At 45.3% G+C, this 22,359-nt stretch overlaps 1 protein-coding gene across 1 annotated transcript in view; it reads left to right on the forward strand.

Moving 5' to 3' along the window:
* The window catches only part of LOC119460541 (arfGAP with SH3 domain, ANK repeat and PH domain-containing protein-like), a 107,350-nt gene that overhangs the window by 18,405 nt on the left and 66,586 nt on the right, over positions 1-22,359 (forward strand). The window contains exons 10-16 of the mRNA XM_037721469.2: positions 2,942-3,104; positions 6,289-6,453; positions 17,650-17,697; positions 17,765-17,804; positions 17,883-17,931; positions 19,732-19,910; positions 21,493-21,626. Coding sequence (XP_037577397.1) covers positions 2,942-3,104; positions 6,289-6,453; positions 17,650-17,697; positions 17,765-17,804; positions 17,883-17,931; positions 19,732-19,910; positions 21,493-21,626 — 778 coding nt within the window. The remainder of the gene's footprint in view (positions 1-2,941; positions 3,105-6,288; positions 6,454-17,649; positions 17,698-17,764; positions 17,805-17,882; positions 17,932-19,731; positions 19,911-21,492; positions 21,627-22,359) is intronic.

Below are 22,359 nucleotides of genomic sequence, written 5' to 3' on the forward strand. Positions count from 1 at the left end.
CCACCAACTAGCCCAACTTGCCGCTTCTACTGCGCTATGTTTGTATGTTTCACCGTTTTCAGCTCTTCCGAATGCACAGCACATCACTCGGGTGTTTTGGCAGCACAGTACCTTCATGCCATTGCGATGGCGTCTATCAGTTTCATCTACCTTCATGGGCTGAGGCATCTTGGCTGTCTTTATTTCTTGTCATTTCCTCTACTCATTACCATAATGTTAAGCCCATACACCCTGGCCCCAACACAATTCCATCCTGCTTTCACTGCACCTGTGTTGTACACATTGCTCTTCAGCCATTTCATTTTCTACGCACTGATGCTCTGCCTCGCGGCACTTCCAGATGCGCTCCTGCGTGAGAGGCTCTCGTCAACCATGCCTGGCTGGTTTCCAGTGCCTCTCCTTCCCCAGTTTCCCCCCCACTCTCTTCTCCAGTGCACTCCCATTCCTCCTCTCTGCCAGTCTGGTGCCACCTCCTTTTCTGCATAATTCTTTTGCATTAAAACATTCAGCATTGCCTCTGGGGTTTGAACCTGGGTCTTCCCGAATCGGAAGCTAGTGCCTTAGCCACTGAACCCCGCACTGACATTGGTGCTATTTTAGGCCTTAGTGGCCACATTGCCTTACCTTTACTAAATAGTGCAGTCAGTTACATTTCATAACTACAGAATTTGTTGGGGAAGAAAGAAAGGCTTATGCATTGCATTTCTACTGAGGGAGAAGCAGATAATTGTGCTGCAGCATAAAACTGAAACGAGTAACCGTTGCACCTTTTGCCTGAGAAGAAGGTGCTTGTATTTTTCTCATTGTTGATTTACTGTGTGTGTGGATGATGTACACGTAAAGTGTTTACATCATAGAAGCCAAAACAAGGGCATTCCCTTTCTTTGCTTTTATCTTGAGAAGCCCGAATTCGCACTTGTGCCTCTGCTATTGGTTTATTATTTTAGTCCTTCATGAAACATGACTATCCTTGTGCACACCAAGGCATTCTGTCATATTTTTCCTGACAAATATTCTTGCTGTTATCGCTTTGACTTTCTTTTTATTGTTAGTATTTCTTCTTATGGCAGTGAGACAGCTGATGCACTGAATTGTCTTCTTAAGGCATGCTCATATGTTTCTTTACACAACTGCACTGAGCATTCGGGGAAATGTACTGGTGAAATGTGACACTAAGCATAAGAATGGTTTACACTAACCACACATTGAAATTGTTATAGCTTTATTTGATAAAAGTAGACAGCAGCGCCTGAGAACTAACAAAGTGTTTACTTGTTCATTTTGTTTTCTTTGTTCATTTCAAGAAAGAATATGGTGTTTCCCTTGTGGCAAAACACACATTACGAATGTATTCAGTACAATGCATAAAGCATCAAGCTGCTTCTTCCATGCTGCAAAATAATTGTTGGTCGTGGCACAATACTACCTTGTGTACGAAAAGCTCTCATTCACGGGGAATTTCTTGCACGCTTTGCCATCACCAGGATCTGCTGACAGACGTAGCTTATCATGCTTAATAAATGATATAATGCCAAGCATCATGCCATGACAGTAGGCAACTGTCCACCAATCAATGAAAGCATATTACCACATCAAGATCATCTGTAGATTAATAGGTTTTGTAGATAAATATTCAGCACAAGTGTGTGTTCGACATGCAAGCAGTTGGGTCTAAGTGGACACTGAAGGGAAGTTTGTGAGATGAATTTAACTATGCAAACTGACAACAGCTGTTGTCACTGGTCATGCTCTTCAGCTCTGTACTCATTGGCTATATGAATGTCCATGGTGCTGACGATGAAAATCAGGAGATGGATGCTGTGTGCGCTTGCACATACACTTAAAAAAAAGTGGGCTAATGCCACTGTCCTGCACCATGTATTTGTTTTGTTTCTACAGTTTCTCTCCCTCTCTTTTATGTTATTTCTACATCTTAACTGTAATATTTCAGTTGGGATGCAATGCATGGTAGTCTGTGGGCATATTGCAAGTACTGTGCCTCAGCACAGCTGGCAATGTGCATGAATGTATCAGTGGACGCCATTGCACTTGTGCCTCCTCACCCAAAAACAGCTGCCAGTGTTCAATAATTAAAATAAATCAGGCACATGAAAATAAAACAAATAGTGTGCTTTTAGTAGCTTGTGAGCGTTTCATTTGTGTGGACCTTCAAAGTGCATGCAACATGTTGCCTTTCTTTGTCAAAAAAGTCAATTTCGGCCGAAAGGCGAAGCATTGATTGTGATAGCAAATTATTAGACAGCTATACAAAATTAGGTTAGTCATATTATCAGCTGCATAAGCTGCTGTAAACATTCGCTTACTAACTGAATTAACAAGCACGTTGTGATGCATGCATAGACAAACACGAACACATCTCACTCAATGACCACACACGCTCGCTGTCGGAGCGCTGGCGTGATGAAGAGCGGCAGCAGCGACAAGCGAATTCCCCTTCGTGCTGCCTCTCACTTAAATGCGAACTAGGCGCACGAAAAGCAGCACACATGAAGCCATTAGCTAGCTATTTCAGGTTGGCTAGCCTTCGAACCACGCGCAGGTTGCCTCCAAGATAGGCCGCGCAGCCGCCGAAGTAGAAGAGGAGATGCACACTAACCTGCTCTCCCCCTGAGCGCACGTACTCTCCCCGCCTTCCTCCCTTGCGAGTGCGAGAAGACACTGCCGCATCAAGCCACCATCCTTCTCGGCTCACTTTTGCTAGCTTTTGCTTACACTTACAGCATGTGGCGCGTGGCTGCAGTGTTATCGCACGTGGACTTTACACGTAACATCATAACGTCGGTGTTGGAAGTTTGCCTGGAGTGTCCATATAATTGCAATCGTAATAATAATAATTTATCATGCATTGAAGCCTCTGCAGTTGTACTGTGACGGCAGAACCATACTCATTCGTGCATCACAAGTCAGCTTCTATTTTCAGCTTCTTTCAGGATGGGCTCAAGACAATTGGTCACTTCAACAACTACATCATAGAACTGTCTAGCAAGCTGCAAAAGGTCAGGCAGAAGCAGGATGAGGAGCGGAAGAAACTCATTGAGCTTCGAAACACGCTAAGGAGTTCACCCTCCCTGGATATCAAAGATGTAAGGATTGCTTTCAGATATTTTGTTTAGTCACTTCAAGCATAACGGCATTAGTAGGCACAGATTTCAGGAAGGGGAAAATACATGTAGAAGCCGAAGGAATGGGCCAGTAACTCGTGTATAGAAAAGATAATGTTGAGAAAAATGCAATCTGCAGAAATGGAGACAGAGCAAACTTTGTACTACATCAAAAAAAATAAAACGATATACTTTTTGATTTTGTGGAGAAAACAATTTTTTTTTTTTTTAACTCTGGAAGGTAAGGTCATATTGTAGCACTCTTCCACAAAGCACACTAAACAAACTGGTTTATTGTGGGCAAACTTGTGCCCGGAAACTCAAGTAAAACACTTTCACATAGTTTGCAAGCAGAGTTAACTGGAGCCTATTCTGCAGTCCACCATGTCCCTACACCGAACACACTTTAACGTGCCCCGATGGCCAGGAACAATGCCATGACTTGTCATTGGACGGGGGACTCGGGCGCTGTCACGTGCAGGTGCGCGAGAGACATGCGCTGTCTCGCCATGTGGAAGACGATGCGATGAGACATGTGATGAGATACTTGCAAGGATACCTCGTGAGAGTGCTCGTAACTGGCATGTGGAGAGATCTCTGTGGCCTTACTCCCCCACCGAAACACATCGTCCCGGTGCGTGTGAAACAATTTTGGTATATAGATATGTTTTCATTGCCTGTCATGGTAAGTCTTCATGCTGTCTACATGTACGACCTCTGCAAGGTTGTGGCGCTTTGATCGCTCTTGTCCATGAGGGATGACTTAGAAATTCAGGTCACCTACTCGGCGAATAACTTCGTAAGGACCAAAGTATCGGCGAAGATTTTTTTTAGATAGCCCGTGACAATGCACTAGTGTCCATACCCACACTTTAACGCTTGGCTGGTACCGAACTTCTCTATGGCGCACATTGTAGTAGCTTGCATCCCTACATTGTTGCTCGCATATACGGGACCGTGCCAACTGCTGGGCTTCTTCAGCTCGTAGCAAGTCGTCCGCATCGTACGGTTTGTCGTTGTCATCATCTACTGGTAACATATTGTCACGGGAAACGGTATAACTGAAAATATATTTACAAAATATCTACAGCGAGCCGTAGCACTGCCAAGATGGCGGAAAGACAATCTCTTCAATCGTCGTCTTCTTCTCCCAAATGGTCAACAATGGTTTTTGTCCCATTGCGCGCAGTCTCGTAACATTAACCTCCGGCTGGAAAAGCGCCGACCCGGCGCCTAAGACGTGGGCGCGAGGTATGGCTTGAGGCAGGCCACGTGCACGACGCCTGAGGAAGGAGAAGACGTGGTAGGATCGAGCGGGGCTATTTCGTAAGTGACATCTGTCAATTGTCGCAGGACGCGATAGGGGCCAGAGTATCTCCAAAGTAGTTTTTCGGAAAGGCCAACGCGCCGAGATGGGGACCAGACAATGGCATAATTTCTTCTCTTCAGTCATGTTTGGATCAGCGCACTTGAAGAGGCGAGACATGTCCTCAATGTACATGCCGACTCTATCGTTAGTGCGCTGGTTTCTGGCTCATAAAGCGTTCTCTGCCTTCTCTCGTCGCTCGGTGCTGGCATACGTGGCAAGCAGCTGTCACCGCAATTCCTGTCATGAAGATAATGCTGACTCATGGTTCACGTACCTACCATGTCCTTGCTGACGAAGCTTCCGCGCCTCGTCCCAGCCATTGAAATCTCTGACTCGCTCGAAGTGTTCTAACCAGTCTTCCACTTCGAACGCATCGCCATGGAAGGACACGATGAGCTGGGACGATGCCACCGGGCTAGTCATGGTTGTGCCGTCAATGGTAACTGTTGCCTGCACCGCTGCAGCGACAGGAAGTGGTCCAAACTCGGGAGGTCGCCTCGGAGGCGGCGGCTTGGGTACTGGAGTAGGCTCTCCGGGTTCCAATCGCCGATAGTTGGGGCTTGGCACTCTTGCGCACTGGGGATTTCCAATCATACCCAGCACCTCCACCAGAAATGTAGCACTCTTCAACGAAGCACAACAAACTGGTTTATTTTGGGACGAACTTGTGCCCGGAAACTCAAGTAAAACACTTTCACACAGTTTGCAAGCAGAGATAACTGCAGCCTATTCAGCAGTCCACTACGTCTCTGCACCGAACACACTTTCACACGCCCCAATGGCTAGGAGCCACACTGTGACTTGTCAGTGGACAGGGGGCTCACGCGCTGTCGCGTGTGGGTGCACAAGAGACACGCACTGTCTTGCCATGTGGAAGACGATGGGTTGAGACGCTTGGAAGGATACCTCGCGAGAGTGCTCGTAACTGGCATGTGGAGAGATCTCTGCGGGAATATTAGTAGTGTTGCTGGGCTGGTCGGTTCATACTGAACAAATTCAGACCGTAAGACGTACGACCATTTAGCACAAAATGGAAACAGAGAGAGGAGGGGACAGGTTTAGTGGCTGTTGTTCATTAGGTCACAACTGCTAAAAAATTGTTCACAAGGTCATGTAAATGCTAAAATGTCACTGAGTAGTGGCATTAAATAAAGCAAGGATTTATTCGTGCTGTTTTTCTTGGCTTTCATCTCCACGTAGATGCATGCACAAGAGCACAGATCCAATTCCTTTGTTTCTGGTATCATGCCTTTAACTTATCTTTGGAGCAGCCATCTTCATATAAGCTGGGCATTCATTCTGTTTGTGGAAAACGACTTTTGACCTAATTCACAGCATTCTAAAATATAATGATCTCCTTATGCCAAGTTTGTGCTCACGCTCAGTGTTTAGGTAATGATAGTAGCAATAGTAGCTTTGCAGAGCGAACTTTTACATAGCAGAGACTTCAGAACGATACCATGGAGAAAGAAATATTACTAGCAGTCGCGATCATGCTTGTGTTAATCACGATCTTATGTGTTCTGTCTATAACCTATTGTAGCAGCAATAACGCTGCCATAACGCTTCACATACAGCTAGCCTAATCATGAAACATATTGGTCGTGTAAAAGTTTTGAAGCAGGATCTGATGGATGTTGCATATGAGGTTGTGTTTTAAAAAGTCTTTCATATAACATTCTAATGGTGCATGTATTAATGCTTAGTTTGCTGTGACTTGCAGAGATTTCTTTCTGGTGCTGATCTTTAGCAATTTGTCGCTGAAGTTGTGTGTTCTTGTCTTATGTTCTGGAACAGGTTAGCTCGATTGGCTACAGCTTACACCAGCCACAGGGGAACCAACATTATGGCTATACGAAGGTTGGCTACTTACTTAAGAAGTCTGATGGTAAAATGCGCCGTGTCTGGCAGAAAAGGAAGTGTGAAGTGAGAGATGGTTATTTGTACATATCGCACTCTGATGTAAGTAACTCTTTCTTGCTTTTTTGCTTGTTCTTATTTTATGTTTGTCATTTTAAAAATGAGTTTACAGTGTTTAAATCAGACTTGTACAGGTTATGTAAAAAAAAGTAACCAATTACAATTACTTCTTTCATAAATGTAATTGATTACTCTTACTAATTGCTGCCACATGAAAGTAACTGAGCAATTACTAAAACGTAAATAATTACTTTATCGTTACTTTCCTCCCCATTTTTATTAACATTGCGCAACATGAAAGTAACTGAGCAATTACTAAAAAGTAAACAATTACTTTACCGTTACTTTCCTCCCTATTTTTATTAACATTGCGCAAATACAGCAAATTGAACAATGTTGCGGGTCGGAGATCTGTATTTATCCCGCCGCTGCTGCCAGTTTGTTGGGAACGGGTTGTTGAGACTCGGTAGTGTTTAGGCCGGTGATCCTTCAGCCATAGGGGTGAGTACGTCCGGGAGTAAGAGCGAAAGAAAAAAGGGCTTTATTCTACATATTTACAGTGGCTCCAAATATGGAAGCCCACTCCATGGGGGGAGCACTTTGAAAGTCTCAGCTCACTACATGTCTGAGCACATATCAGAACAGGTCAGGACACACCACTGCACTCAAGGTGTCTCCTTATAAAACATCGGTCTTCCCTAGTTGACCCGGCTAGGGAATCAGATGACCTTGATGCGACCAATCAGAGGAGTCGTATTGTTCGCCGAACTCCACCTCTAATGTTTCAACCCCGGAAACATGGGGTTGATACTCCTTCCACGAAAGTCGGTGGCTTAGTTTCTTGCCCTCCACCAGTCATCTTGCCAGGGTCGGGAGAATGGCCTTCACGCTAATCCCCTCATCTAACGAGGGGTGGCGGTTGTGGTCGGTCGCTTCAAAGTGAGCTTCCTTGTCCGAACGTCCCTGCCGGTGTCTGGCCGCGTCGCCAGGTAGGCGGCCGCTCATGAAAGGGCCTGCCTTGGTGGGAAACAATCAAAGAATGCGCCCGGCCGGTTCGGGACGCAACAACAAGCTGACCAGGCTCTTTCAATGCATCTTATGCAGCCATTCACTTATCTTTTCTTTATCTTCACTAAGAATTACTTTTCAAAATATTATTCGGTAATCTTTCCTCGTTTTCTTTGAAGACTTCTGCAGGGACACTGAAAGCTTGCTTAATGTGCGCACTGGAGAGAAGGGCTGTGGAATTACGTACGAACACCTTACTCAAAAGATTGTAGTTACTCAATGCTGCGATACTCGGATCTGGGTTCTCTATGAAGCACAGTGCTTTATCGGGGCTAGGAGAAGGTGCTTCTCACTGGGCAAGTAAAAAACCGAAATATCCGATTAGGTGATTCCCCGGCACCAACGTCCGGAGTGATCATCGCTATCGAGCCAGAGTTGTGCCATTTCCGTTTCCATTTTTCTAACAACGTCTGGTCAATCTCTTCTCGACACCCTTCACTAATCAGCCATTTAAACTTAAAACATCTAATTGTAATGGATTACAGCAAACGTTCACATTCCTTGAAATGGTGGCCAAATCTGTAATGTGATTTAATATAATGTTGGATATTACTCAGCCCTAGAAGTACTGTTCATGTGTTACAATCACAAAAATATGTGTATACGAGTCCCGTAATATCAGATAGAAACGTCAGTTTAACAGCCAAAAAAATCTATGTCAAAGAATTCGTAGACTGCAGTAAGCGAAGATTTGAGCAGCAGCTCTTGGCTGCCTGTGAGCGCTTGCAACGGAGAGGGAGAGAAATATACAAGTGCAGTGTTCCTACTCCTGCACCAAATGTGCCAAAATTGGTGACCACACAATAGGCATGTGGTCAAAGTGGTTGCAGATGTGCAGCATTATTTAAGCAGATTAGTAAATTAAACTTATTTTTATCCGTACGTCGCCGACTGATAATTCGGGCTCGACGGGAACTGCCTAAAGGTCTGAATGATTGGGAGTTCAAAATATCCAAACTCACCAGAAAACAAATGACTTCATTTCACGAGTGGCTATAAAGTGTGCTGTATTCTCAAAAGGCCAACCTTTGGGAATGCTTTCACTTTTGCTGGATTTCAAGTGACTAACGTCAGACACGTTGGTGTCTATGAGCGACGCCATTCTTGGCACTGTGCCAGGAATGCTATCATTCTTTGATGTGTGTGATGCCAGTCACGAAATTTTGTGAAAGTGAAAGTGATGGAAGTGGTTTTATTACCAGTAGTGCCTTGTGCGGGGCAATTCTAACTCTCCAAATTTTCTATTAATAATTTAATCGCAAATAATCAGTTCATGTGGCATGAGCAAAAGCAAGAAAGCAGGTATTGTCGTAGTGCTGCATGCATTTCCCCGAGGCACTGCACATGACTGTCACCAGTCTTGTTCGACTAAGATCCATGGCATAACATACTGTGTCATGAGCCACCTGAGCGTGAAGCTACCTGCCCGTGAATTAGTGAAGGTTCACCTTGGGTTCTTTAGGTTACCAGTTAATTTTCATTCATTTAGTTATGCATTATGAGTGCTGTGTTATACCAAATATGCATTCATTTTGTACACTTTTGTAGATAAGTCAGTGTGAAACCATAAAATATATTGTAGTGCCTGAGGTTGTCAAAAAAGCAAGGCAACTAATGTTCTGCATTGCAGCTAGGATTATTTTCTTTGAGTTCACATATCACATAAAAACGTTACCGAAATGCCTTTTTTTTTAAGTGCTCGATTGAATTAGCACAATAAATAAGTGGCCGAAATATACTCAGAATAATATATTTACTTAAAGAACACCCTTAAAAATTTGTTTCATTCTAGAGAAAGTTGTCTTCACTACACTGCTTGAAATTGGCTTTTTTCACCGCTAATAAAGTGAACAAAAAGTGAAAGTAAATATATAGATGAGTTTGTGTGACTGTGTGCATGCTATACTGGTCACCGCCTTATGAGGGGGCCCCCCCTCCACTGAAGGGAGACTTTAAGCCGTGGTTGGACGCACAGAACCATCACCGTAGCCCTTGCCAATGGCTTGCCGGGGCAGCCAGTGTTCACTGGTCCTACGGTTTGGACACGGTTGGTGCTGAATTACCTAGGCTTCGCTAGTGTCGGTTTCAAGGTGTCAGTAACATGGCCTACAACCATGTGGCGGCAATGCCAGCGAGGTATCAAATGCCAAAATATTACTATTTCCGCTCAACTCGGTGGTCAAATTAGCTTACAGTCATGCAGGTAGAGTCCTGTTTATTGAACGGCGTGCCTTAATGTTGTCACAAATTTCAGTCGTATTTCTACATTAAATTAAGGGGCCAGTGATCGTGCCTCGAATCAGTCGGAATAATCGAGCTTGTCTAAATTGTTGATGTCGAAATAATCAATCCGTGCTAGTTGCTTAGCAAAGGTTCAGCTTTACTAGGAAAGCAGACCATTGAATAGTGCCTGGTATTGTCTAAAGCAATGCTTGAGCGTTACCAGGGGCTCATCAAGGCTGGCCTGGCTCAGAATAGCATTGATGACATTGAGTCTGGCCAGGTGCTTCTGATTGATGCTAGCTCTGCTGAAAAAATTACTGAGCTGGTAGTGTAAAATTCATAAGATGTAAAAAGGAATGCTTGAGCAGCTTCACTCACTTTGAAATAAAATAATTACAGCACGCTGTGTGAACAGGTTTTTTTGCTTTCATTTAAATTAAAGGGATACTCGAACTTGGGGTTCCTTTTCTTTTTTTCTGTATTTTGAGGCAGAGCAGCATTGTTTTACAGCAAGCAAATACGTTATAGAATAACACTTGTCAATTTTAAGTGTTCGAAATAGTCTAAGACGTGTCCAGCAGTTGGCATTTATTTGCTCCAAAGTGCTCTGAAATCTCTATTTGGGTGCTACAAATTGCCCCAAAATTAACATTACGCTGCTCCAAAAGTTGCTCCAAGTCTCAGTTTGTCAGTGGCACCACTAAGTTAAAAGGTTAAGCTTAAGTGTGCAAGCCTTCAATGTTCAGGTGATCCAGGCATAGCTGCAGGATGCTGATTGTGAGAAGGAGATAACCCATGTACATGTTTTCTTCCTTTTGAACACTGCAGTTTCCATCAAATTTAAGTGACAAAGCTGTGTCGCCTGTTAGAGCTCGTTTTGTCAAAAATGTAACTGGGTAAATGTAATTGGTTACTGAAAAGAGTAATTGAATTGCGGTGAGCATTACCGAGAAAGCAGTGATTGTTAAATTACAAGAATACCAAAAGACATAATTGATTACAAGTAATTAATTACATGTAATTATGTACAGCTGGTTTAAATGTGGAATGTTGATACAAAGGGGTGCAATATGTCTGTCAGTTGCCTCTTAATGGGAAATGTATGCAGAAGAACTATTAGACCTTAGCCAATATGTATTCAGAAAGCATGTATATGCTTAACTGTGTCAGCAGCGACCATAGGTTGGCAGTATGGGAGAATACTCACTCAAACTCACTCACCATAATTTTTTCCAAGCCCCGCACTCACTCAAGTTCACACTCGCAGCACTCACTCGCACTCACTTCCACTCACACTCACTGGCGCTCACTCGCACTCACCTCCACTCACACTCACAGACACTCACTGGCACTCACTTGCACTCACCTGCATTCACACTCACTCGCACTCACCTGCACTCACACTCACTGGCACTCACTTCCACTCACACTAACTGGCACTCCCGCACTCATCTCCACTCACACTCACAGGCACTCACAGGCACTCACTCGCACTCACCTGCACTCACACTCACTGGCACTCCCTCACACTCGCACTCACCTCCACTCATACTCACAGGCACTCACTCGCACTCACCTGCACTCAAACTTACTGGCACTCCCTCGCACTCACCTGCACTCACTCGCACTCACCTCCACTCACACTCACAGGCACTCACTCGCACTCACCTGCACTCAAACTCACTTGCACTCCCTCGCATTCGCACTCACCTGCACTCACTCGCGCTCACCTCCACTCACACTCACTCGCACTTGCACCCACTTCCACTAACACTCACTGGCACCCCCTCGCACTCATCTGCACTCACTCGCACTCACTTCCACTCACACTCACTCGCACTCACGCCTTTGAAATGAGTGTGAATCAGTGTGAGTGAGTGCGCTGAGCTATGGCAGCGACTGCCACATTCAGAAATGTACAGATGTGGTGAAATGCGATTTTAATTTCATCATCATCATCGGCCTATTTATGTCTACTGCAGGACGAAGGCCTCTCCCTGTGATCTCCAATAACCCCTGTCTTGCGCTAACTGATTCCAACTTGCGCCTGCCAATTTCCTAACTTCATCACCCCACCTAGTTTTCTGCCGTCCTCGACTGCGCTTCTCTACTCTTGGTATCCATTCTGTAATTCTAATGGTCCACCGATTATCCATCCTACGCATTACATGGTCTGCCCAGCTCTATTTATTCCACTTAATGTCAACTAGAATATCCGCTATCCCCATTTGTTCTCTGATCCACACCGCTCTCTTCCTGTCTCTTAACGTTAGTCCTAAGATTTTTCGTTCCATCGCTCTTTGTGCGGTCCTTAACTTGTTCTCGAGCTTCTTTGTTAACCTCCAAGTTTATGCCCCATATGTTAGCACCGGTAGAATGCAATGATTGTACACTTTTCTTTTCAGCGACAGTGGTAAGCTCCCAGTCAGGATTTGGCAATGCCTGCCGTATGCACTCCAACCCAATTTTATTCTTCTGTAAATTTCTTTCTCGTGATTGGGTCCCCTGTGAGTAATTGACCTATATAAACGTACTCCTTTACAGACTATAGAGGCTGACTGGCGGTCCTGAATTCTTGTTCCCCTGCCAGGCTATTGAGCGTTATGTTTGTCTTCTGCATATTAATCTTCAACCCCACTCTTACGCTTTCTCGGTTAAGGTCCTCAATCATTTGCTGTATGACAAGGAAGTCTAGCACGGCTGTGGACGACACGAAGGACGTCGACAGGAAGACACAGCAGCGTAGGTTTAGCCAGGCGCACCAGGAACAGCGTCGAGCCCGAGCCCCACTTCAGTAGCGCTGGCGATTCAGCTGCGGAGCTCTACACGACGCACTTCTTCTTCCTTACATCTTCCCCCCTCACTGAAGACGGAGCCGCACAGGAGGCCTAAGGCGTCATGAGGATGAAGGGCTCGTGATATGGCTCGAGCCGATCGATGTGGACAGTTTCGCGGCTTCGGCGACGCAGGTCCGTAGGGGGCGTCAGAGGTTTCATGACGTAGTTCACCGGAGAAGTTTGCTGCAGAACCCGGTAGGGTCCATGGTATCGGGATACAAACTTGGAGGAGACACCTGGTGTCGAAGTAGGAGGCACCCACAACCAAACGAGAGCGTCGGGCAAAAACGGGGTGTGGGGGCTCCCGTCGTCATGACGAAATTTATGTAGCGCTTGTTCTTACGTTGTAAGGGAGCGAGCTAGTTGCCGACATTCTTCTGCATACCGGGCGGCTTCGGAAACCGGTGTACCCTCTGATAAGTCGGGACGGTAAGGAAGAATAGTGTCAATGGGGGAAATGACGGTTCTCGGCCATATAGAAGAAAGAAGGGAGAAAAGCCCGTCGTTGCCTGGGGTGCCGTATTTTAGGCGTACGTGACATAAGAAAGGATGAGGTCCCAGTTGGTGTGGTTGAAGGCGACATACATCGAAAGCATGTCGCCAAGAGTTCGGTTAAAGCGTTCTGGCAATCCATTTGTTTGCGGGTGATATGCGGTGGTACAGCGATGAACAATGCGGCATTCAGTGAGAAGTTCTTGAAGGACATCGGCGAGAAAGACGCGGCCTCGGTCGCTCAGTAGTTCGCGGGGAGCGCCGTGACGTAGAACGAAGCAGTTGAAGCAGGAAGGAGGCAACATCACGAGCCGTCGCGGCGGGTAGAGCGGCCGTTTCGGCATACCTCGTGAGGTGGTCTATAGCTACAATGACCCAGTGATTTCCAGCAGCTGTGTATGGCAGAGGCCCGTATAGGTCTATTCCAACACGGTCAAAGGGTCGTGATGGGCACGGCAAAGGTTGCATTGGTCCAGAAGAGCGGCAAGGATCAGGCTTGCGGCGTTGACATTCTGTGCAAGAGCGAATGTACTTTTGCACAAATGTGTACATACCGCGCCAATAAAACCTATGACGTAGTCTGGTGTAGGTCTTGAGACCAGCGTGTGCACACTGAGGGTCGGCGTGGAAAGCGGCGCATACATCAGTGGGGAGCTGCCGGGGTATTACAAGCAGCCATTTGCGGCCATCGGAACTGTAGTTACGACGATAGACGATGCCGTCGCGGATAGGCGAAGTGCGAAGCTTGCTGGCGTAGCGCTCGGCAAGCCGGGGACCATGCGGAAAGATTTGGGTCTCCCTTAAGTAGCTCTGTCAGCGGTGCCATAATCGAAGCGAAATTTCTAATGAAGCGGCGGAAATCCGAGCAGAGGCCAATCAAACTACACAAGTCTTTTAGAGACGTTGGCCTTAGGAATTCTTTAACAGCATGGAGCTTTGCGGCATCGGGAAGAACGCTGTCCTTCGACACGACATGTCCAAGAATTGTCAGCTTGCGTGCCCCAAAGTGGCATTTTTTCAGGTTGAGTTGGAGGCCAGCGTCACTGAGACAGCGTAAAACCTGCTCCAAGCGATCGAGCTGAGTAGGAAAATCTGGTGCAAACACTACTACATCATCCAAATAACACAAGCACATGTTCCATTTGAGGCCTCGAAGAATAGTGTCCATCATCCGCTCAAAAGTCGCGGGCGCGTTGCAAAGGCCGAATGGCATCACACGAAATTCGTATAAGCCATCTGGTGTGATGAAAGCTGTTTTAGGCTTATCGTCTGCAGCCATAGGCACCTGCCAATAACCAGAGCGTAGATCGAGGGAGGAAAAGAACTCTGTAGCTTGTAAGCAGTCTAAGGCGTCATTGATCCGTGGCAATGGATAAACATCCTTTCGGGTTATTTTGTTTAGGCGACGGTAGTCCACGCAAAAGCGGATCGAGCCATCCTTCTTCTTAACTAAAACAACTGGCGATGCCCATGGACTGTCGGATGGTTCAACGACACCACGCTTGAGCATTTCACCTACTTGCTCATCAATGACGCGTCGTTCTGTCGAAGATATGCAGTACGGTCGCTGCCGTAGCAGTGAGTGAGCACCGGTGTCAATCCGGTGGCATGCAGTCGTCGTTCAACCCAGAGAAGTGCTATGGCTGTCAAAAGCAGGGCAAAATTTGTCGAGGAGACAGAGGAGGTCATGGCGCTGCTTGGGGTTTAAGGCGTTGTCGATGACGTGGCTGAAAACGTCTTCAGGCGATGTGGCAGGTACGGGACTACCGGAGAGGGTGTTGACCTTGGACGATCCAGTAGAAAGTTCCAATGCGATAATGGTGTCGTAAGGCTCCACGGTGCCGAGAGATTCACCGCAAAGCAACGTAATCGGGAATGGGAAGTGGTTGTAGACAGGACGGTGAGCCGCACCTGCTTGAAGGCCAAGCAGCGCGGTTGGGAGTGGTGAGATGTGGCGACGAACGAAAGCAGTGGAAGGTGTGAAGAGTACGGTAGAGTCAGAGGCAACGGAACAGGATACAGGTGCCAGAACCGATGCGTGCGGGGGTATCTGGATGTCGTCGGTGAGGGATAACTTGGTGCAGGAAAGCGAAACATCGTCAGATATGGCATTGCCAAGCGAAGAGAAGGCGACTTCTGCACGGGAGCAATCAATGACAGCTTGGCGACGAGAGAGAAAATCCCAACCTAAAATAATATCATGGGAACAGTGGGGAAGAGCGACGAACTCGACGATGTAGAGCACTCCTTGACTTTCAAGTCTGGCGGTGCACGCAGCCACCGGCTGGACGTGCTGTGCTGTGGCCGGGCGGAGTAATGGACCAAAGAAAGGTGTCGTGACTTTTCGTATTGAGCGGCATAGTTTTTCGGCAACCACAGATATGGCGGCACCTGTGTCAATGAGGGCAAGCACAGAGACACCTTCAACAGCGACATCAATAACGTTGGGTTGCGAAAGAAGAGGGCTTGAGCGTTGCAACAATGACGCAGTTCTTGCCTCGGGAACTGCGCCGCTTAGTTGTTCGTGTCAGCGGTAGAGGGACGTCGACGCATCGGGGAGAGCGAGCGACGACGGGGAGAAGAACGGCGGTCAGAAACTGGGCGAAGGCTAGGGCGGGGAAGAGGTAAATCGCGGTCTGGAGCGTAAGACAATGGATGGTCGTACGCTGCTGTGCGTGGGTCGTCACGTGGATGAAGTGGACGGCGGCGGCACAGGCGTGCAACGTGTCCGTGAGTACCACACGAATAGCAGATGGGCCGATTGTCCGCTGTGCGCCAGGGAATAATTGCAGGGATTAAAGGCGGAGCCCGGAACGTCGGTGGGCATGGTCGTGCGACGGCGTCGGCGTAAGTCAGTGGGGCGGTGAGTTGAGGCGCCCGCTCCAGAGGAAGGACCTTGGACACTTGTTCTTCTATAATGTGTCGTAGGGTCGGACTAAGGGACGAACTGGACTCTGGCGGGTTGGAGATAAGGAAGAGCTGGCGAGTAACTTCTTCCCGGACGAAAGCCTTGATCTGCCAGGGGAGGTTGGAATCGTGAAAAGGAGAGGTCAAGCTGGACAACGATTCCTGATGGGGAACAGGACGGCGGGTGAGGAGGCGTTGACGGCGGAGCTCGTCATAGCATTGGCAGAGTTCAATTACTTGGGCAGCAGTAGAGGGGCTCTTTGAAATGAGCATCTGAAACGCGTCCTCATTGATGCCCTTCAGTATATGCTTGATTTTAGTGCCCTCAGTCATGGATGCATCGACGCGTTTGCAGAGAGCGATGACATCTTCGATGTAGCTCGTAAAGGTCTCACCAGGCTGCTGTGAGCGTGACTGCAGACGCTGTTCGGCACAAAGCTTTTGAACAGCAGGGCGGCCGAAGACCTCGCTGAACTTTGTCTTTAACACAGTCCAGCTTGGGACTTCACTTTCGTGGTTGCAAAACCACAAGTGGGCAATTCCGGTGAGGTAAAAAGGGACGGTGGTCAATTTCGTGGTGTCATCCCATTTGTTATTAAGACTGACGCGTTCGTATGATGATAGCCAGTCATCAACGTCGTGGTCATCAGCACGGCTAAAGATGGCAGGGTCCCGCTGACGGAGTGTGCCGGGGCACACGGGGGGGGGGGGGGGGGGAGCAGGTGGTGGTAAGCTCGTGGCGCTTGTGGAGGTCATGATGGCAGGGAGGATCCGGCTGCGCAATTCCAGGATTACAGGAGACCCAGCAAACCTCCACCAATTATGACAAGGAAGTCTAGCACGGCTGTGGACGACACGGAAGGACGCCGACAGGAAGACACAGCAGCGTAGGTTTAGCCAGGCGCACCAGGAACAGCGTCGAGCCCGAGCCCCACTTCAGTAGCGCTGGCGATCCGGCTGCGGAGCTCTACACGACGCACTTCTTCCTTACAGCTGTGATTTGTCTCCATTGTTGCTGAATAGGACAATGTCATCTGCAAACCGAAGGTTGCTGAGGTATTCGCCGTTGATCCTCACTCCTAAGCCTTCCCAGTCTAAGAGCTTGAATACTTCTTCTAAGTATGCAGTGAATAGCATTGGAGAGATTGTGTCTCCTTGCCTGGACCCCTTTCTTGATAGGTAACTTTCTACTTTTCTTGTGGAGAACCAAGGTTGCTGTGCAATCCTTGTAGATATTTGCCAAGATATTCACGTATGCCTCCTGTACTCCTTGATTACACAATGCCTCTATGGCTGCTGGTATCTCTACTGAATGAAATGCCTTTTCATAATCTATGAAAGCCATATAGGGAGGTTGATTGTACTCCGCAGATTTCTGTATTACCTGATTCATGACATGGATGTGATCCATGTAGAATATCCCTTCCTGAAGCCAGCCTGTTCTCTTGGTTGGCTGAAGTCAAGGACTTCAGATTTTAATTTATTTAAATAAATTTTAATTTATTATGTATATATATATATAATTTATTAATTATTATAAGTTAATTTATAATTAATTTATTAAGGATTTTAATTTATTGCGTTTCATTTGTGCGTCAAGTATGTTTAGTTTTCATTGTACCTGTAAAATGTTTTCTTATAACCACATTATTTGCAGTATAGCAGTTCAAAAAATAAAGCACCATGCTTTCACTTTCAACCATATTTGCAGGAAACAAAACCTCCTACTAAGCTCAACCTTCTTACATGCCAAGTGAAGGTAGGTTCACAGAGCTTTGTGCGCCCAAATAGTTTTTTTATACTGTACAACCCACCATCTTTCACAGAGCCTACAAGAAGAAAAGCGTTCCTTTGACTTAATTTCCTGTGAGTAGTCATCAGATGGTCCAGTACTAGATGATAAGACGTTGCCCGACCAATGCTTCATGTGATTCCTCTGTGCAGATAACCGAACATACCACTTTCAAGCTGATGATGACTCAGAAATGGAAGCGTAAGTGTAACTGCTTAGTACTTACTGTCTTGGTACTGTAGATCAGTGTCATTCAAACTGTCTGCAGACAGATTCACAATCAACTTCAGTGTTGCCACTGTTCTGTGCTTGCTTTCTGACTAACGTTTGTGCAGTGCAGCCGGTATTATATTAAATAAGTGTCCAATCAGTTTTGAGACGGGCTGTAGCTGCGTGTCATAAAAGGGACCTTGAAATGATTTGGACAGTTGTGTACAAATTGCATTACCACAAGTTTCTTTTGTTTACATTTGAAGTTTTATTTCATGTGGAAATTGGGTAAATTGGAGTGGTAATCGCATAATTTTCTCCTGCCTCTTACTTTCAAAGTTCATTTCTAAAATACACTGACCTTCATCATACCAGTACTGACACATATGCTGTCAAATTGGTGAAACAAATATGTTTGTGGCTGTTGTGCCTTTGAAAACTAATTAATTAAATTCTAGGGTTTTATGTGTCAAAACCACAATATTATGAGACACACCATAGTGCGGGACTCCGGACTAATTTTGGCTATGTCGAGTTCTTTAACCTGCATCCACTGCACGTCCTTTTTAGTTTTTTTTTTTTTTTTTCTCTAATTCACCCCAATTGAGCACTCTCGGGCTTAGCCGCACAACGCCAAGCCACTATGCCACCACAGCGGGTACTTTGTGACTACTCTATCAAACCTTATTGAGATGCTACTCAATTTCTTTTTAGCACAGTAGTCTCATAAAGAAGAAAAAATGCATGTATTTGCTTAACATGCTTAACTCGTGTGGTTAGTTCTCAAGTGTGGTAAATGCACAGCTGTGATGTTTCTTTTGAATAAAGCTCATGTTCCTGAATGATGGTGGTTGTGAGGTGCTTTTTGCATAGTTTCCAAATTGTGCATCTTCACTTATTTTCTTTTTCTGCATTCTTGCAAACACTGTATATTGTTACGCCCACGAAAGGCATTTATTGAGATCCTATGTAGTAGTAGCCACGACAGTCATGATCGAGTGCCTATTGAGGTCCAGCTAGTTATCCGAATGTAGTCTTCCTCTTCTCTACTTGTTTTGAATGTCCCGCATCCTGTTGAGGCGTGTCAACCCAAATTCACATAAGAGTGTCACATTTCCCTTTGCGCAAATGAATCCCACTGGGCAAGTCAAACAGGCTTCTGCAAACCCATCTCCTTAGAGGGCACAGCCGAACATTGTTTTAGCCGATCTTGCGCCTAGGATAGTTGACCTCCAGTGAGACCTATGAAGCACGACTTCTTTAAGCTCACTGAGACGTTTGCCTGTGGCCTGAAGAATTATCATCCATCCATCTTGTGCAATAACACTGTCCTTATGCTTTTTTTTTTTAAATCTTTAATGCATAATTTCTTTCTTATTGAGTCAACAGTGCACATGGTATGGCCAAAGTATGATTATTGCTTCATAAGCATATTAAGGTTTAATCTCATTGAAGACCGAATAGTTTGCTCATTTATCCATACATAGAAGTCCAATAACTCTAGGCCAGCACCAAAGCTCAGAGACATAAATGTTTTCTCTGTATGTCCACATCGTCCATGGTTCACACCTGTACATCAGCACGGGGAAAAATCAAAAGTACTAACGAATTGTTTTCTGCTTCTCAGACTAACATTTTTCTCATAATCCTTGAAAGTCTTCTCATTCATGATAAATGAATAGCTGTGTTCTATTTGCAGGGGAACAGTGGTTTTACATTTTTGTTAATAAGATGGGCAAAATGGAATGTGGCAGGCAAAGCTGCAGTGTATTGTTCTGGCCTTGTTCACAGGTGGAAAGCAGTGCTGGTCAACTGCAAAGAAGGAGCCCTTCGCAAGGCATTCACAGAACCAGGGCAGGCTGGCGGTGGCACGGGAAATCAGAGTCTGCTGGAGTTTCAGCAGTCCATCATAAGACAGGTGCAGCAGTTACCTGGCAATGACCGCTGCTGCGACTGCAACTCAACAAAAGGTTTGGCGACACTGCTTATTATGCATGCCTTCAGCCAAGGTGGGATTAATCGAAAGATGAGCCAGTAGACGCAGGCATATTTAGTGATGCATTGTGGAGGGAAGGATGACGGAGTAATGGCAAAGGCACATGCTTGAAGAATAGAGCATTACGACTGGTGCAGAAAGCACCTGGTATGATCTAGGATTGCGTCTGTCCATAAGTGCAATGCACTTGAGACTAAGCAACTGCTATAGGTGTGACAAAAGAAAACCTCGCGTGCTAGCTGTGCTTTTGCTGTGAGAGGCTGGTATACTTGAGATAGACTTGGTTACAACCCTGTAAAGTAGTGCAAGAAAAACGTTTTTCTTTTCTAGTTTTATTTTAGAAAGTTTTGGAAATTTTGAGAAAAACTTAAACTCCATCAAAAATAGCTTATAGTTATTATTTTAGCAATAAAAAAATTATCCTTAAATACATGCAATAATTATGCAGAGAACACAAAGGAGTGTTTTGTCTAATAGGAATGAACACCTTATTGTACGCAGACGAGTTTTCGAACACGTTTGCTTGCAAGTCTGTTGTGAAGCTTGTTGTGAACATTTGCAAACAAAGACCAGTTTCGTTCACAACTGATGGATGGCGAAGGTATCTGCAGCAGCCTAGAAGCTGTAGGTCCTAGAAGCTGTGGCTGCCACTAAGTTGCAGTAATATCTGCAGCAGCCTAGAAGCCTTGCCACCAGGTTGACTGTTTCACATGCTTCGCGGAGTCCAAAATGCCAGTCGAGAACCAAAACTCTGAGGGCGTCCTGTATTCCGCTATGTTTGAAAGCTACAGTATGTTGAAAGCAAAACTGATAGCACTTGAATGAAGACACTTGAAAACAACTGTGCTGCTGTTTTCTGGTCATCGTGCTAGTCACTTGTGCTCAACAGCAGAGAATGGCAAGTATTTCCATATGTGGAAATTTTAATGGTTATTTTTGCATTTTTCTTGTGCTGAAAAAACAAAAATCATGAAAAAAGAATACATTTTCCCCCCCAATCTTTCTGTGTTTTTTCCCAGCCCTTACATCTTTAGCTATGCCAACACAGCCACTGCACTAGCACACGATACTTTAACAGTTGGTGCAGTAATCTCTTCATTTGCCAAGTTTTTCAGATATATTTATAACATTTTTAAAGAGCTATCTTTTTTTTTTTTTTCATAGCTTCATTTAAATAATCTGCGTATCATGTTCAATGCAGCTGGATATGAATATGATACATTGGTGAAGCTGAGATTTCGGTGTAATGTTACTTTGCACCATGTAAAACATCACCAGGTAAAAGCGAGTGAACATCGACTGGGGTCACATGTTCGCTTTCTCCTAGCTGTTGTTTTTTCCTGTCCGTATCTTTTTCTGCTAGAATATTGTTGAGGCTACTTCAATTGTTCAGAAACAGATATCCTCAGGAAAAGCTTATGGCCTAACTGCATACTATCCAGCACTCTCTAGCACTAGTACAGTGCAAATTATTACAGAGTAAAGCGTTTATCAATTATTGTGAATACCAGTGTCCTCAAAACCTCATTTTGTATGCACACTTACTTTGCAAACAGATCCAACATGGTTGTCTACAAACTTTGGAATTTTGACCTGCATTGAGTGTTCAGGAGTACACAGAGAGCTTGGCGTGCACATTTCGAGAATACAGTCGCTTACACTCGACAACCTAGGAACATCACAACTCTTGGTGAGTTTGTATCATTGTGCATTTGTTAGACTGATTAGCTAGAAACAGTTACTGAGCTTTGTTTGTCACAGATTTAATTACAGCTGTATAGAAGGCTTCCATGGATACTTTTCAATGGTGGCTCAGATCAGATGTCTTTATGCGGATGCACTAGTTGGTCTTCCATGTCTAAGTAGATTTCATATTGCAAATGAATGTTGTGGCCTGGTTCATACGTCATTCATATATGATTCACACTTTCAAAATAACTGTAGGTGAGTTGAGAATAGATGACAAACCATTGGAGCACTGTGAACGTAAGTCGTTTGCCACACTTCCTTATTGTATTTCTCATAGGACACAGACACCTTGTTACATTGTAATTATCTGTTGCTTTTTGCTTTTTATATTTTTATTGTCACACTTTCTCATGGCTGCTATATAACTTTTCATTAGTAATTTTGAACGTTACCATGGTGACAACACTTGGCAGGGCCCCTAGAGGCTTAGCGTGTCTTCTATGCAAAATATTTTGGATTTTGATTGGCATGAAAAAGCTGACTTTCTTTTCTTATTAAGCACGCAGCAAAAAATTTAAGTTTGCATTCTGCAGATCTGTGTGGGACCTCCACCGATTCTAAGCTGTGTACTTAAGCTCCAAGGAACTGTTCTTGCTTTTCTAAAATTCGTTTACTTGTCACACTGAGTCATCTTGTCATTTACTTGCATCTCTATGTCAAAATAAGGAGATGTG

Source organism: Dermacentor silvarum, chromosome 8 (genome assembly GCF_013339745.2).
Source record: "Dermacentor silvarum isolate Dsil-2018 chromosome 8, BIME_Dsil_1.4, whole genome shotgun sequence".
Taxonomy (NCBI): domain Eukaryota; kingdom Metazoa; phylum Arthropoda; class Arachnida; order Ixodida; family Ixodidae; genus Dermacentor; species Dermacentor silvarum.